The following is a 16578-nucleotide window of genomic DNA, read 5'->3' as shown; positions in this document are numbered from 1 at the left end:
CACTCAATCTTCAGAGTCCTTCCTAATCTCGGGGACACCCGGGGGGGCGCCTTATGACTGGTAACTGTTGCACAGCGCCCCCTAGTTGTCAGCGCGACACCTGCTGTTGTCACCGCAGTATAACCGAGGTGAGTCTCTGCTGCTGCTCAGTCCAGGTCCAGACGCAGATGATGGCGGAGCTTCAACTCCAGAGGAATATTTCCGCTTCATCTCCCAGAGTTTGAACTTTTTTTCTGCAAGAGATGCTGAAACTGTTGCAGGATTAGATTCAATTTTGATTTTCAAGCGACTTTTCTCTTTTTTTTTTGGGGAAGAATGTTTCCAGTTTCCACGCGCGTCGTGCGTCTCCTCGCGCGCACACGTGACCCGCAGGTGAAGAAGCGGGTGGTCGGGTGACTTTTCGGATCGGACCCCCCCCCCCCTCTGGCAGTGATGGAGCTCGTCTCCAACGACAGCGACTTGTGGCCCCTGAACGAGTCCTGGCGCAACTCCTCGACTCACCCGAACCAGACCAACCCGCTGAAGCGCAACGAGGAGGTGGCCCGGGTGGAGGTGACGGTCCTGGCCCTGGTCCTGCTCCTGGCGCTGGTGGGGAACCTGTGCGTCCTGCTGGCCCTGCACACCACCAAGCACAGCCAGTCCCGCATGTACTACTTCATGAAGCACCTGAGCATCGCGGACCTGGTGGTGGCCATCTTCCAGGTCCTGCCCCAACTCATCTGGGACATCACGTTCCGCTTCTACGGGCCGGACCTCCTGTGCCGCCTGGTCAAGTACCTGCAGGTGGTCGGGATGTTCGCGTCCACCTACATGCTGGTGCTGATGTCCGTGGACCGGTGCCTGGCCATCTGCCAGCCCCTGCGCTCGCTGCACCGCAGGAAGGACCGGGTCTACGTGGTGTGCTCCTGGCTCCTGAGCCTCCTCTTCAGCGTCCCGCAGATGTTCATCTTCTCCCTGCGCGAGGTGGGCGCCTCCGGCTCGGGGGTCTACGACTGCTGGGGGGACTTCGTGATGCCGTGGGGGGCCAAAGCCTACATCACGTGGATCAGCCTCACCATCTACATCATCCCCGTGGCGATCCTGAGCCTGTGCTACGGACTGATCAGCTTCAAGATCTGGCAGAACTTCAGGCTGAAGACCAGGAGGGACCAGTGCATCAGCCTGACGCCCAAGAAGTCCAAGGGCAGCTCGCTGGCGCGGGTGAGCAGCGTCAAGCTCATCTCCAAGGCCAAGATCACCACCGTGAAGATGACGTTCGTCATCGTGGTGGTCTACATCATCTGCTGGACCCCCTTCTTCTCCGTCCAGATGTGGTCCGCCTGGGACCCGGCGGCCCCGCGGGAGGGTGAGTGGAGATGGACTAGAAATAGCTTCTTCACATTTATTAATATATGAGAAATTAGACTGAAAAGTTTGACTTCACTTTACTGTGTTTTTGGTGTTTAATAAACTGCTTAAAGTAGGAATATTTCGAGATTAATTCATTGGTAATACGACCAAAAAACACAAACTTATAATTATATACATATATTGTGGAGTCAGATTCAGAGAATGAAATAAGATAAAACACAACATAAGCAATATAGAAAAACAGCTCCAAGCACCGAGGCAGCCATTCTGCGCCACCAAACTTTTTGATTTTAATTTAATAAAAATGTAATTTTTTAAATGTTTTTTCGTTTAAACAAACTCCCTTTCCTTCCTTTAAAATGGAAAACAAAACAAAACCATAGTTTTTGAGTATTTCAACTTAATGAGCTTGAGATAAACAATAAAAAGGTGTAAGACAAAGAAATATATGTATATACAATTGTATTTAGTTAAGTAGTAATATTACAAGATTAATTCATTGGTGATACTAAGGAAAACACAAACATTCATTAAATTAAATACAAATATTTTACAGTTGCGTTTTCTTTAAATATTATCAGAAACACAACTTTGTTTCATTAGTACAGAATAAAGTAATTTAATAAGATAACAAACAAAACAAGCAACAGAAAAACAGAACCAAGCAAATTTTCTTTTAAAAACAACTCTCTTCCCTCCTTTAAAATGGTGAACAAAAGAAACAAAAAGTTGTTGAGCAAATTAACTTGAGAAGACGATTTAGAGAAATAATAAATATGTGTAATTCAAAGAAATATATATTTATATTTATATTCATTCATTCATTTTCTGCTGCTGATTCCTTGATTTGGGTCAAGGTGGGGCTGGACTATATCCCAGCTACCTGGGGTGAGACGCACACATACTCACACCTACAATTCTCCATCACCTTCTGGATGTTTTGGGCCTGTGGGAGGAAACTGGAGTGCCCGGAGTAAACAAACACACAGGGAGAACGCAATAAATCCAAAACATAAACCCAGGAAAACTGAAAAATATATTAGCTAAGAGGGAAAGTCAGAGCCAGATTATATCATATGTCTTGGACAGGGTTTCTTATGCAGGAGAGTGAAGTCTGGGCCTCTTGCTCCATGTGATAACCCCCGCGACAGTGGAAAAATGAATGTGATGCTGAATCTCTTCTGACTCCAACAACTGACTGTAAGAAAACGAGAGCAAATATTCAAATACTGTTGCATATGAGTGGAGACACGAAGGACAAATCAACACATACAACAGCCAATGAATACGATTATAATTGAGCTAACATGAGATATTATGGAGCATGAAATGACAATTAATATGTTTGCCACCCACTAGTGATCATGCACGTAATTGTGGTCTTATGAAGGTATTTTTGTGATCGTCAATTTCGCCATGTGTTTTGGTGGGGGGCTGGAGTTTATCCCAGCTACCCTGGGTGAGAGGCGGGAGACACCCTGAACAGGTCGCCCTTCTGTCACACATCCATTCTTACATATAGTTACAACTATGGACAACTCAAAGTTCTTGAACAACCTCTTGACGTTTTTGGACTGAGCCAGAGTACCCGGAGTAAACCTCCACACAGAAGCTTCAAGCTGGAAGTGAACCAGCAACCTTGTTTCGAAGCAGTGGCACTAACAACAACATCTGCCTCCATTTTACTTTGAACAATTATCTTAATGGTTTGAAACATAAACTTTGGCTAAAGGGAGGCTCTAAGGCACAGTAGCTGTGTTAGAAAATATTGATCTGACCATATATCACGATATTTTTATTAATAATGTATCAATATACGACAGCAGTGTATCGATTTTCTGTCAAAAAAACATTGAACACTTTTTATAGTTCTTTTATGGTTTACAGTTCAATAACATGTGTTTAAAATATAATTCATTCAATATTTAATTCATAATTACCATGCAATAATTCATGCCGTTTGCTCATTTTTATGTTGCAATTAAACTACCGCAGTCATTACGTCCTCCGCAGCCAAAAGAACAGGGAAATCCCACGAGATCACAGCGATGGCTGAGGACGAGAGGATACAGTCGACTCCGGCTGCTTTTAAAGCTGATGTTTGGATTTCGGTTTGAAAACAAATGAAATCAGTTACGACTTCGTCAAGAGTCATGTGGTCTGTAAATTCTACAACACCAGAGTCAAGTACTCGACAATACTACGAATATATCCTTGTTACTACAGTGTCAGACTACATCGCAATATATCATATCGAGATACTATCGCCAGATTCTTGACAACACACACCTCTAGTCTACAGTAGCTCTAGTGTTACTGTTACCACGAAATCATAAGAAATTAACTAAGGTATTCAACTTTATTTAAGAAAAATAAACAAATTAAAGATTTTAAATGAAGCAACATATGTAAAAAAGCCGTTTTTTTTACCCACAACCCACCAGTAGCATCTTTTCAACCCACTGTATCAGTGCTTCAGGGCAGAAGCATGTTTTTCTATAATGATGAAATAGTCACAAAGAATGTGTTACCTATGACCTCTGACATTCTTTCCCGACGTATATCATGGCGGCCGAGACAGACGTGACTCCGCGAGCGCCGGGAGTTTTCCTGTGATCCTCCTCCGGCTGCAGGAAGACTGACAGCTCATCATTAATCAAATTAGTGTCTTCAACATGTGCTGGGCGGCCATGTTGAAGTGCATCGTTGACATTTAGCCGCGGAAGGCGAGCGAGTCGGCGCCTACTGTACCTGCTGCCTTTATTGTTTGAACGGCTGCTAATGACCGCGTCTGAGTACAAACACGCGCAGGTTTACTGCTCGTACGTCACCGTTATTGTCCTTCTTGCCTCCTATTTTAACTCCCTCCGTCATAATGGTCTGACATTTGCACGTCGCTGTCTTAAAATGACGACGAAAAATACACAATAAAGTGCAATAATGTTGTCCTTATAAAAGAAAAAGTGCAATCAAAACCTGAAAGTTTCTAATGATTTTCTTTTACAATGTGTAATAATACACATTAATTTGATATTCTGTAAAACGAATGGAAGAAGACATTTTCTTTGTGTTGATTTAGTATCAAACAAAATGCTTTTCCCAACTGAGTTTGTAGCGGAGGTAGATATATTGTGATATTATTTTTCACTATACTTTATCGATTCAAAAAAATAAATACTAATTTCTGGCTTATATTTTAGTCATATTTTATGTGTTAATGTTGTTCTTTTGTGCTTTAGGGTTAGGGTTAACATGCAAATATCCATGCTGGGGTTATTTTTTCGTTTTGTTTGTGATGACTGAGGACGAGAGGATACAGTCAACTCAAGCAGCTTTTAAAGCTGATGTTTGGACATGTTTTGGTTTCAAAAAAGTGAAAGCAGTTACGACTTTTGTCAAGAGTCATGTGGTCTGTAAATTCTGCAACACCAGAGTCGAGTACTCGACAAAACTACAACTATATCCTTGTTTCTACGGTATTGCAATATATCTTATCGTTGCCACTGTATCGTGATACGTATCACAAGATTCTTGCTAATACACAACCCTATGAGTCTGATCGTGATATCATCTCTTCATACCTGGACTCTCTTAATCATCTTGTTATATTTCAAATTAATTTACGTTGACATCAGTTTCACTCTTAATGGAAGCGTCTGAGTAATTGTCGACTTGGCTTTTTACATGTCAAACTATCAACGTGAACAATAATCTAGCTTTATGTTGAAAAAAACATCCAGCAGGACAAATTAAATATCAAATGACCATTTTCTTTGGACTGTGGGAGGAAACCAGAGTAAACTCACACAAGTAAAGAAAGGATTGCTCATGAATTCAGAATTGAACCAGCAACCTTTTACTTTGAAGCTAACTACCATGTTAGTCTGCACGTCTCTGAGATAAACTCGTCAGTTCATGAAGAGAACTGTGTGTGACTTGTTAAATACACTTGTTTGTACAATGATGCTCCTCAAACATCGTGATTTCCTCCGACTTCCAAAATAGCCGTAAGTAAAACAAACGTCGTCAGCACTCAAAAGAGCACAATAACATCAGGAAGCCTCCTGGCTTTGAAGTGGCGGCCACGGCACTTTGGTTTTTTTTGGAGGCTTTATGTGAAAGAGTCCAGCTGACTGGATGTGAGGCGACCATCCTGCATTGTTCACACCAGATATTTACTCTTAGGGAAGTGCTAAAAAAAACACACACCCTGAAGCGCTGATGTTTTTGCACGACTTGGACATGATCTTGTAACAAAAAGAAATAAATAGCGACGATCTCCAGGTTTGGAAGATCTGGATGGGCTTGTTTTCACAGATTAAGAGCGGTGATGTTGGAGGAGCTGCTGCTGTCCACGTGAATGACTCCCGGAAAGGCCAGAATTGCCTTCAACACGTGCCAGTGTTTGTTTACCAAAGATAGTGCTGGAGTGTTACCCGTGTTTGTGTGTGTGTGTGTGTATGTGTGTGTGTGCGTTTATAAAGACAGATAAGAGTCTCGGTAAAGTGGATTCTGACCAGAGCAGAAGAGAGAGCAGCTACAGGGAGGAAAAAAGGTTTATCTTGACATTAGAGGTGAGAGAAGAAGTCGATACACCGACATACAGTTTAATTCTAAATAATACTCGTTACATCCTTACGCAGCTAATGGAGGACGCATTTTCTCACAAGATAAGGAAACAATCGAATCAAGCTGCCTGGATTTAAGAATAATGTTGTGGACATATTTGGACGTTCAAAAGAGAGTAGAAGAATCACAAGATGTCACTAAAAGTCATTGTCCCCTAAAATCAGTCCAAAAATTGTGCAAAACTATAGAAATATATGGTATAGAATCATGTCATGAGCTGAAAATATCGTATCGAATAGTATTGTGAGATGAATATATCATAACAAATTGTATAATGAGCTGAAAATATCATAACAAATCGTATCATAAGCTGAAAATATCGTAACAAATCATATCGTGAGCTGAATATATCGTATCGAATCAGGAGCTGAATATATTGTATCGAGTTTAATATATTATACCAAATCATATCATCAGTTGAATATATCATATCCAATCATATCATGAGCTGAATATTTCGTATCATATCGTATGGTGAGCTGAATATATCGTATCATATCGTATGGTGAGCTGAATATATCGTATCATATCGTATGGTGAGCTGAATATTTCGTATACAATTTTATCTCCAGCTGAATATATCGTATCCAATCATATCGTGATCTGAATATATCATATCCAATCGTATCGTGAGCTGAATATATCGTATCCAATCATATCATGAGCTGAATATATATTGTATCCAATGGTATCGTGAGCTGAATATATCGTATCATATCTTATCGTGAGCTAAATATATATCGTATCCAATGGTATATTCAGCTAAATATATATCGTATCCAATGGTATTGTGAGTTGAATATATCGTATCATATCGTATCGTGAGCTGAATATATATCGTATCCAATCGTATATTCAGCTAAATATATATCGTATCCAATTGTATCGTGATTTGAATATATCGTATCGTGAGTTTAAAATGTCACATTGAATCGTATAGTCAGATTAGTGTGTTTCGCGACTCCTTTTTCTCTCACTTTCTATTTCACCATGAAATAAAAAAACCCAAAGATTCTACTTATTGGACGTATTTGAATGAAATTGACTACATCCAAATTTTTCATAGGTGTGTGTCTGTGTGTGTGTGTGTGTGTGTGTGTGTGTGTGTGTGTGTGTGTGTGTGTGTGTGTGTGTGTGTGTGTGTGTGTGTGTGTGTGTGTGTGTGTGTGTGTGTGTGTGTGTGTGTGTGTGTGTGTGTGTGTGTGAATGGTTATGCTTAGCTGCGATAGACCCCAGCCCCTCGGTCAGGATTCTAATAATGTAATGAACAGAAGCAAATTAAAAAAATGTATTAACATTTTAATTATGAGAATATCCAATTATATATTATTAAACTACCTCAGGTATTTGGTAGAAAACGATTTACAGTTAATCTACGATACAAGATTGAGGTACACATGGTAAAGTGTGACCCAGAGGCCACATGAGGTATTGATGAAGATTACGTAGAAGGAGATTCCAAATAGTCCTGTTGCTAATTATTCAAATGTATTATTTTTAATTATTAGTCAATTATTTTTACGGATTAGTTTGGAGAGAATAACTCATTGCTATTTCCGTTCCAATTCTATGTATATGCACATAATATTCGATTTTCAAGTAATGGATTTTTCATACATCGGCCCTTTGATGAAAATGTATTAAATCAAAAATATACATTTGCCATAAATCTTTTACAAGATGTTTTTCTGATGAATTAAACATAAAGACATATCAGGGATCCGACCCTCACCCTCACTCCAATATATAGTCTTAAATAAGCTTTTTTTTTCTTTTATATGAGGTCCTTCAATATTATATATATATCATATATTAGTACCTTTTCATTTAGGCCCCTCAGAACGATCCCACCTGTGGATTCAAACGTTTTAACATCTATGTTCAGGTGAATTTTTCATGAAGCAAAAACTGCACGTAATGAATTAAACATTAAATTGCTGCGACAGACACGTGGGTTGACAAATCAGGTTCATGTCCGCAGGCGGAGGAATAATTACTATTGACGATGAACATCAATCGTTAATATGTCGACTCAGATCTACTTAGAGAGACATTTGTTTGTTTTGATCCCTGCAGACCGTCTGCTTCAGCAGGAGATCTGCTGCATATTGAGATAAAACATCATTATAGTTTTATTGTTGTCGTTTTTTTATTGTTGTTGTTATTTTTAGTGTTGTTGTTATTTATTATTGTTTTTGTGTTTTTATGCTTCTTTCCTGTTCCTGTTCTTGTTTTCAATCTAATTCTTCTTCTTCTTCTTCTGCTTTTTCTTCTTCTTCTTTTTCTTCTTCTTATACTTCTTATTATTATTATTATTCCTTTTCTTCTTCTTATACTTCTTCTTTTTCCTTTTCTTATTCTTATACTTCTTATTCTTCTTCTTTTTCTTATACGTCTTCTTCTTATACTTCTTCTTCTTCCTTTTCTTCTTCTTCTTCCTTTTCTTCTTCTTATACGTCTTCTTTTTCCTTTTCTTATTCTTATACTTATTATTCTTCTTCTTTTTCTTATACTTCTTCCTTTTCTTATTCTTATACTTCTTCTTCTTCCTATTCTTCTTCTTATACTTCTAATTCTTCTTATACTTCTTCTTCTTCCTTTTCTTATTCTTATACTTCTTCTATTTCCTTTTCTTATTCTTATACTTCTTATTCTTCTTTTTCTTATACTTCTTCTTCCTTTTATTATTCTTAAACTTCTTCTTCTTCCTTTTCTTCTTCTTCTTTTTCCTTTTCTTATTCTTATACTTCTTATTCTTCTTTTTCTTATACTTATTATTCTTCCTTTTCTTATTCTTAAACTTCTTCTTCTTCCTTTTCTTCTTCTTATACTTCTTATTCTTTTTCTTCTTGTACTTCTTCTTTTTCCTTTTCTTATTGTTATACATCTTATTCTTATTATTTTTCTTATACTTATTCTTCTTCCTTTTCTTATTCTTATACTTCTTCTTCTTCTTCTTCCTTTTCTTATTCTTATACTTCTTCTTCTTTTTCCTTTTTTTCTTCTTCTTCACTTCCAGCTTGAGGCAACCTCTGCCTTTCTGTGAGGAACGTTTATGTTCTCCTTGTGTTTGTGTGGGTTTACTCCAGCAACTCTGGTTTCCTCCCACAGTCCAAAAATACAGTTTTTCTAGTTCATAAGCACCTGAAAGTGGCAATTCATGATTGAATTGTTGAATTATTTCAAGATCTATCGACGATAAAGGATCAATTATTGTCAGGGACCTTGGCTCAGGTTTTAATACCAAAGATCCCTCATGAAGGCAGAGACATAATTTTCTGTTTATTTTCTTTTCCTGGAATATATGAGCTGCATCGTAGATGTATATTTTTGTGGGTAATGAATCTCCAGCTCAAGAGAGAAGGAGAAAATGAGACTCAATTGATGAAGTAATAAAGTTTGCATCTGGGCTGTAAATTTTCCCTCCGAACGCTGACTTTCCTCCGCCTGTGCGTCAGCGTTTCTTTATCAGTGACGAAGAGCTTCCATACATCTGAGTAAGCAGTGGAAACCTCTCCGTCTGGAGTTTGTTGTTTATTCCACGACCGAGGAAAAGTTCTTTGTCGGTCCAGCCCGATCTGGGACTGTGAGCGGACCTGGGCTTTCAATAAAACATTTTTAATTTCGTCTTCAATAAACTGACGGGACAGTAAGTAAGTAAGTAAGTAATATTTATTTATATAGTGCTTTTCCAGACCAGGGTCACAAAGCGCTTAAACAATCAAAACAATACTCAAAAAAGTACATACTTTAAAGATCAAGATAATACTGAGAACAACACAGGAGTTTGAGAAATTCAAGGAAAAGCCTGAACAAATAGAAACGTCTTAAGATGTTTCTTAAAGGAGTCAGTAGATCCATCAAGCGCAAAGAGAGAGAAGATCGTTCCAAAGCTTAGGAGCAACAGCCTGAAAAGATTTCTCTCCTCTGGTCCTGAGTCGTGTGCGTGGAACCATAAGTTGATTCTGATCCACAGACCTCAGAGCCCGAGCTGGGGTGTAAGGCTGGATCAGATCAGTGATGTAAGGAGGAGCCTGACCATGAATAGATAGAAGCCAGTGAAGAGTTTTAAGGATCGGAGAAATGTGAGTTCTTCTACTTGAGCCGGTCAGAATTCTCGCTGCAGAGTTCTGAATCAACTGCAGACGAGACAGATCCTTCTTGTTAAGACATGAAAACAAACTGTTACAATAGTCCAGACGAGAAGAAACAAACGCATGGATTACAAGCTCCAGATCATGTTCCGACAACATTTTCCTAAGTTTAGAGATTTTTCTCAGTCGAAGGAAACAGTTTCTGGTCAGTTTTCTGCAGTGTCGAACAAGAGACATGTCTTTATCAAATACAACACCCAGGTTTCTCAGGCTCAGTTTGACAGACTGGCCTAAGTCACCCAAGTACTGACTCAACCCTGGAATCTTATCATCAGGAGCAATCACCAGTGTTTCAGTTTTGTCCACATTAAGCTGTAAAGTGTTTTCACTCAGTCATTGTTGGATTTCTAGCGAACAATTGACTAAGCTGTTCAGCCTCTGGGGCTCAGTTGGATCAAAAGAGCAGTAGAGCTGGATGTCATCAGCAAAAATGTGATAAGAAACATCTGGAAATCTGGAAACAGTGAACGCATCACGATTCATGAGGTTTAATGAAAGCTGGATCTTCTCCAGTTTTTGTGCACGGTAGATATCGACGTCTTTCAAAGTCCAGAGTATCGCCTTCGACGGTTATTGACATGACATGACATTGACGTCACCGGTGGGTCGTGCCAGAGCAGGTTAGTTAGACTCGTCGCGGGACAAACTCCAGAAGGTCGACCAGGAACTGAGACTCAAACCTCACGACGAGGGTTTTTAATATATCCAAAATATTCCCAGAGAAAAATTTGGATCAAGCGTTTTTTTTTCTTTATACATCTTCAGGGAGTTTCAAACCTCATGATGTTTCTTGTCAACTGAAGGTCGATTCCTGTCATGTCAGCAGTTTTTCAAGACTCTTTATTTTATAAATGACATGATGTGCTCTGAGGTGAAACAGAAGGATGTCGATAAAATATTTGAATGAAGCAAAAGCAAAGAAAGAAGTGAATAAATAAATGCACACATAGAAATTTTAAAAAAAGCACTCAGAAGGCGCAGACCAACACCAAGCAGCTCGTCATATTTTCACCCAACGCTACTGTCTTGCAAATATTTTATCGATGTAATGATAAACTGTCTTTTGCATTTGAACCATCATCGATTATAATTAACTTTGAAATTTAGGGAAACAACAGATGATTTTTTTTGTGGTATAAGCAGTGTATATATAAAATACACACTGCTTAAAAACTACAGCGTTAAATGAAGGTACTCTCACTGAAATACTGTGTAGAAACTCTGGAAAGTTGTTTGATTATGGCTCAACATATTGACGCGCTCTCACATACAAAAAACTTTGTCTTGACAAAGTAAAAAAACACACAAACATTGATTGATACATTAAACGAGTAGTAATACCTGGAAGGCTGTTTTATTTTAATATAACCCATCATTACCGTGTTGTTAGACTTTATAACTCTATACAGGAGCGGAGTGAAAGGACGATGTATTCTGTTCTATGTTAATCTCCAGAGGGATTATTCAAATCTATCTAATCTAATCTAATAATTCCAACACAAAAGACAAAGTATTATAATACTAAATCCATTTAGCAAATCTTAATTATTTAATCAGAGTTCTCATATTATATTCGTACATTTTCCTGTTAATATATTTCCCTAAATATTGTCTCATAGCCTAAGTATTTTTACTATACTGATACATTTTTTCTGTGTATTTCCTGTGTATTTTTTCTCCACCAGATCTAATATCTGTATTTTTGTTTAGTTTAATAACATGTAATATTAAAATTCAAAAAAAGGTAATAAGAGTCCCACATTTAAAACCAATAAACACCAAAACAATCAAAACTTGGGTAGAAAACCAAACAGAAAAGTCTGAAACAAAACAAACATACGTGGCTGTCAATACCAACGCACGATGAAAAGTAGGTTCAGCCTTATTTTAACACAACTCATCCACAAAGACCAACAATCCATGACATAGTGACAACTGACTATTTCCAAATTGCGGGAGCTACCAAATTATTACATTTGCAACAATTAGAAATTAGAAATTGTCTGTTAATTGTTGAAAATGACTTGAAAATGACTTGATAATATATATATACACATATATATATATATATGTATATATATACATATATATATATATACATATATATATATATATAATAAGTCATTTTCAACCATTATCAGACAATTTCTTACAACAATTCTACATTTTTAATTAAAATTAAACAAATTCTAAATAGAGTAAAACAACTTTCCACTATTATCTAACAATTTACAATTAAAATCAAACAATTTACAACTATAATCAAAATAATTATTACTCAACCAAACAATTTCTAACTAGAATCAAACAATTTTCCATCAAAAAATAAAAATATTTAAAAAAAATAGATATATATTATCAAGTCATTTACAACCATTATCAGGCAATTTCTTACAAAAATTCTACATTATTTAATCAAAATTTAACAAATTCTAAATAGAACTATAATCAAAATAATTCTTACTCAAGTCAAACAATTTACTACTTCAACCAAACCATTTTCAACTAAAATTAAACAATTTTCAACTATAATCAAACAATTTTCAACTATAATCAAACAATTTTTAACTATAATCAAACAATTTTCAACTATAATCAAACAATTTTTAACTATAATCAAACAATTTTCAACTATAATCAAACAATTTTTAACTATAATCAAACAATTTTTAACTATAATCAAACAATTTTCAACTATAATCAAACAATTTTTAACTATAATCAAACAATTTTTAACTATAATCAAACAATTTTCAACTATAATCAAACAATTTTCAACTATAATCAAACAATTTTTTAATATAATCAAACAATTTTCAACTATAATCAAACAATTTTCAACTATAATCAAACAATCTTCAACTGAAATCCAACATTTTAAACTATAATCAAACAATTTTAAACCAGTTCAGGATTTCACATCATTTTATTAATGGTTCCATCACACAGTAATAACTTAATGAACTGAAACTGGATTAAAAAAATGTTTTTTTTTTCAAATCTAACAGCATATTTTCATGGCTTTTAAAGTATAAAGAAAATAGTTTAATTTACATTTGAGATGCTTCTTCAAGGTCACTTTTAGCAGGATTGATTTCTGTCTCTTCACATCTGCTCTTTAATAATGAAAGATGTAAATCTGGAGCCAAAACCAAGTCATTTGTGATGATAATGAGTTTGAAGGATCAGACACGTTGTAAGATGTCGGGCAGACGTCCAGAGATGAACGTGAGCGAGAAGCAGAGCTGAAGCCAAAGATGCTGCAGAAGACGTGAGGAATCAGTGGCAAAGACAGGAAACGAGACAATTGCAGGATCAGAAACTCGTTTAACAAATGTCATGAACGTCGAGCTCGTCAGTGGAAATGTCAGCCTCGTCAGGATGCTGAGGATTCAGAGGGAAACGAGTCGAGATGCTTATCTGTTGACATGTGTCTCCTTTATGGATCATTGGAAAAATATTAGCTCAAAATTACTTTTTAAAGAGAGAAAATTTGGCTTAACCACGTTTAAATTTTGTCTTAAAAAACAATTACGTTCATCAAACCTGAACTTCAATTGAATCATTTTCAACTAATATTCAAACTATTTCTTACTAGAATCTGAAAGTTTGTAGCAAAAAATAAAAACAATTCACAACTAAAATCCCACAACTTTCTAACTAGAATCGTACAATTTAAATTGAAAAAAAAAAAATTACATATACAATCAAGTCATTTTTAACCATTATCAGACAATTTTCAAACAGATATTCCACAATATTTAATTAAAATAAAAATTGAGTAAAAAGAATGTCGACTATAATCTAACAATTTAGAATTAAAATTACATTTACAACTATAATCAAATGAATTCTTACTCAAGAACAAACAATTTACTTCTTCAACAAATCAATTTTCAAATCAAATCACACAATTTGCCATTATAATTAAACAATCAAACATTTTCAACTATAATCAAACAATTTTCAACTGTAATCAAACAATTTTCAACTATAATCAAACAATTTTCAACTGTAATCAAACAATTTTCAACTATAATCAAACAATTTTCATCTATAATCAAACAATTTTCAACTATAATCCAACAATTTTCAACTATAATCCAACAATTTTCAACTTTAATCCAACAATTTTCAACTGTAATCAAACAATTTTCAACTATAATCAAACAATTTTCAACTATAATCCAACAATTTTCAACTATAATCCAACAATTTTCAACTATAATCCAACAATTTTCAACTGTAATCAAACAATTTTCAACTTTAATCAAAAATTTTCAACTATAATCAAACAATTGTCAACTATAATCCAACAATTTTCAACTATAATCCAACAATTGTCAACTATAATCCAACAATTTTCAACTATAATCCAACAATTTTCAACTATAATCCAACAATTTTCAACTGTAATGAAACAATTTTCAACTTTAATCAAACAATTTTCAACTATAATCCAACAATTTTCAACTATAATCCAACAATTGTCAACTATAATCCAACAATTTTCAACTATAATCCAACAATTTTCAACTATAATCCAACAATTTTCAACTGTAATCAAACAATTTTCAACTTTAATCAAAAATGTTCAACTATAATCAAACAATTGTCAACTATAATCAAACAATTTTCAACTATAATCCAACAATTTTCAACTTTAATCAAAAATGTTCAACTATAATCAAACAATTTTCAACTATAATCAAACAATTTTCAACTATAATCAAACAATTTTCAACTATAATCAAACAATTTTCAACTATAATCCAACAATTTTCAACTATAATCCAACAATTTTCAACTATAATCCAACAATTTTCAACTGTAATCAAACAATTTTCAACTTTAATCAAAAATTTTCAACTATAATCAAACAATTGTCAACTATAATCCAACAATTTGTTAACTATAATCAAACAATTTTCAACTATAATCCAACAATTTTCAACTATAATCCAACAATTTTCAACTATAATCCAACAATTTTCAACTATAATCAAACAATTTTCAACTATAATCAAACAATTTTCAACTTTAATCAAAAATTTTCAACTGTAATCAAACAATTTTCAACTTTAATCAAACAATTTCCAACTATAATCAAACAATTTTCAACTATAATCAAACAATTTCCAACTATAATCAAACAATTTCCAACTATAATCAAACAATTTCCAACTATAATCAAACAATTTTCAACTATAATCAAACAATTTTCAACTATAATCAAACAATTTTCAACTACAATTTTCAACTATAATCAAACAATTTTCAACTATAATCCAACAATTTTCAACTATAATCAAACAATTTTCAACTATAATCAAACAATTTTCAACTATAATCAAACAATTTTCAACTATAATCAAACAATTGTCAACTATACTCTAACCATGTCTACCCAGCATCCATCACTTTAATCCTCTCACGTCTCTCCTCTCGTGCAGCGATGCCCTTCATCATCTCCATGCTCCTCGCCAGCCTCAACAGCTGCTGCAACCCCTGGATCTACATGTGCTTCGCGGGTCACCTGTTCCAGGACCTGCGGCAGAACTTCCTCTGCTGCTCTGCTCGCTACCTCAAGTCGTCTCAGTGCCGCTGCGAGCGCGACTTCGACTCCAGCCACAAGAGCAACTCGTCCACCTTCGCCATCAAGACCTCCAGCAGCCAGCGCAGCATCACACAGACGTCCACCACATGATCTGGGTCACCCCCTGAGGTCAAAGGTCAGGAGGGTCATCCTGAAAGTACTTTTTTGGTGCAATATTTCACGACGAGGACCAGGCTGTTGGAAAAAAAAAGAAGTTTGATGTCGTTTTGTTATTCTTCTTTCATGTCGAATAACTGTCTTCGTACAACTTTGCAGAGCTCGGCCTTTTGGCTCAGCTCTGTCACCATGTAAACACAAGCGAACATATATGCTGTAAAATGAAGAAAAAAAAAGTTTATTCCAGCGGGTCGTCGTCGCCACCAGCAGGTTGTTGATGCTCTGGTCTGTTCAAGAAAGTGTTTTAAAATATACATTTCACTGCTGCTTATTGCAAACGTTTGCATTCATGTACATGAGCTTTCTGTGTGAAGTGTCTTGAAAATGTTGTTTTTTTTAAAATAAAAGTGTAAAAACCTTCAGTTATCTTGAGTAATAATAATGATAGTATTGTTCTTTTATGTTAGTTGGAATATATCTTTTTTGACTATTTCTCAACATTAACAATTACAATGAATTATAATATATATAACTATTAAAGTTATGGTTCACCCAAAATTTACACTTATTTTCATGTGGATTTAGGGTTATTTTCAGGGTAATCTGTAAATCTTTCTCTACAAAAACGTTTGTTCATTTTCATGTAGCGACCGTCGCTAACTTGTCTTCGACTTTTTCCAAAAAGACACTTAAAAACATCAAAGTACCTCCGTACTTCTTGTCTGTAACGTC

General features: G+C 35.7%; 1 protein-coding gene across 1 annotated transcript; it reads left to right on the top strand.

The window, feature by feature from the left end:
• Positions 1 to 200: 200 nt before the first annotated feature.
• Positions 201 to 16268, top strand: oxtra (oxytocin receptor a). The gene is made up of 2 exons (XM_087800833.1): positions 201 to 1345; positions 15587 to 16268. The coding sequence occupies exons 1-2, from the start codon at positions 433 to 435 to the stop codon at positions 15838 to 15840; spliced, it is 1167 nt and encodes a 388-aa protein (XP_087656959.1). The 5' UTR covers positions 201 to 432; the 3' UTR covers positions 15841 to 16268.
• Positions 16269 to 16578: the final 310 nt, after the last annotated feature.

This window comes from Callionymus lyra, chromosome 10 (genome assembly GCF_982586985.1).
Source record: "Callionymus lyra chromosome 10, fCalLyr1.hap1.1, whole genome shotgun sequence".
Classification (NCBI taxonomy): domain Eukaryota; kingdom Metazoa; phylum Chordata; class Actinopteri; order Syngnathiformes; family Callionymidae; genus Callionymus; species Callionymus lyra.
The sequence above is the reverse complement of the archived record's forward strand: the minus strand, read 5'-3'. Positions and strand labels throughout refer to the sequence as shown.

Excerpts from the sequence above, each read along its gene's own strand:
- oxtra (XM_087800833.1), top strand. The coding sequence starts at position 433 with ATGGAGCTCGTCTCCAACGACAGCGACTTGTGGCCCCTGAACGAGTCC. Across the intron at positions 1,346-15,586 it reads CCCGGCGGCCCCGCGGGAGG|CGATGCCCTTCATCATCTCC; the intron begins GTGAGTGGAGAT and ends CCTCTCGTGCAG.